At 39.5% G+C, this 1,510-nt stretch overlaps 1 protein-coding gene across 1 annotated transcript in view; it reads right to left on the bottom strand.

The window, feature by feature from the left end:
• Positions 1-1,510, bottom strand: part of AMD1 (adenosylmethionine decarboxylase 1) — a 27,221-nt gene that overhangs the window by 4,064 nt on the left and 21,647 nt on the right. Inside the window, exons 5-6 of the mRNA XM_003781591.3 lie at positions 568-610; positions 322-466 (exon numbers count right to left, since the gene is read on the bottom strand). Of these exons, the coding sequence (XP_003781639.1) occupies positions 322-466; positions 568-610 (188 nt within the window). The remainder of the gene's footprint in view (positions 1-321; positions 467-567; positions 611-1,510) is intronic.

The raw sequence follows: 1,510 nt of genomic DNA, 5'->3' as shown, positions 1-1,510 counted from the left end.
TGTAGTTGCCACAGGCAGCAACTGTGGCTCAGTGAGTGGGGGCGCCGGCCCCATATACTAAGGGTGGCAGGTTCAAACGCAGCCCCAGCCGAACTGCAACCAAAAAATAGCTGGCCAATGTGGTGGGCGCCTGTAGTCCCAGCTTACTGGGGAGGCTGAGGCAAGAGAATCACTTAAACCCATGAGTTAGAAGTTGCTGTGAGCTGTGTGACGCCACGTCACTCTACCAAGGGCAATAAAGTGAGACTCTGTCTCTTAAAAACAAAAACACGCAGTTGCCACGACAAAAAGCCAGCAACAATTATTACTAAAAATGCTTACACGAGTGACATCCTTTGCAGTAACACCATCTTTCATGTAGAACTGGTCCATAACTGCTGGGTCAAGCTCACTCATCAGAATTTCCAGGGTTTGATCTGGCTGACTAATTACTCGACTCTCTGGGAAATCCAGAGTATATAAGTACCTACATAAAAGTAAAATTAGTTTTCAAAAATGACAACTGGTACTTTAAAATAAATCTCATTTAGAATAACAAAGATCCACAAAATTGTATTAAACACATACCAACAGTCAGAATTCATACGTCCCATACAATATGCTGCTCCATCTATTAATGGGAGAGAATATAAAATAAATATAATAGATCCATTGTACAAGATGGCTTATTACCACCCTCCCAATAAGCAGAGTATCTGTTCCATATCAGAAACATCAGTGTAGAAACACTTAAGTAACGGAATTCTCAGACCAGACAGGCAGGACCTATTCTATACCCTTTAAAAAAAAAAAAAAAAAATTCCCCCAAGCCATGATTATGAGATACATTTCTCAAATGGTATTTAGAAAACTATGCTTTACTTTCCCACTAAAACTTCAGGAAATAGGATATAGTCCCCAATTTACCTACTCTCCCAAATAAATAAAAATCATTTTGTGGTATTTCTTTCTGATATTGTTTTAAAGCCCCACACAAATCAATAAACCAATCTTTGTTAAATATCTGCACTAAAAACACTAACCTCTGATATACCTGCCGGGTATGATTTCCTATTAGTAAATGTGGTTAAGTTCGGAAATTTTCTTTTATGGGGCAGCGCCTATGGCTCAGTGAGTAGGGCACCAGACCCATATACAGAGAGTGGCAGGTTCAAACCTGGCCCCAGCCCAATTGTAACAAAAAATAGTGGGCATTATGGCGGGCACATGTAGTCCCAGCTACACAGGAGGCTAAGGCAAGAGAATCGCCTAAGCCCAAGAGCTAGATGTTGCTGTGAGCTCTGACACCACAGTTACTCTACTGAGGGTGACAAAGTGAGACTCTGCCGCTAAGAAAAAAAAATAAAATAAATAAAATAAAGAATTTTCTTTTATGCAAAGTTATCAGATTATGCTAGGTTTTCAGTCTATAAAGGGTGTTATTAGATAATCTTTAGTTCTCTAACCTCTTAGTAAAGTGATAGAAGAAAACCTTGCAAATTTGAGTCAGTTAACACTGTGATGCCATTGT

Source organism: Otolemur garnettii, unplaced genomic scaffold (assembly GCF_000181295.1).
Source record: "Otolemur garnettii isolate 467f Iridium unplaced genomic scaffold, OtoGar3 scaffold00002, whole genome shotgun sequence".
Lineage (NCBI taxonomy): Eukaryota > Metazoa > Chordata > Mammalia > Primates > Galagidae > Otolemur > Otolemur garnettii.
Note: the sequence above shows the minus strand (reverse complement) of the source record. Positions and strands in the feature narration are given on the sequence as shown.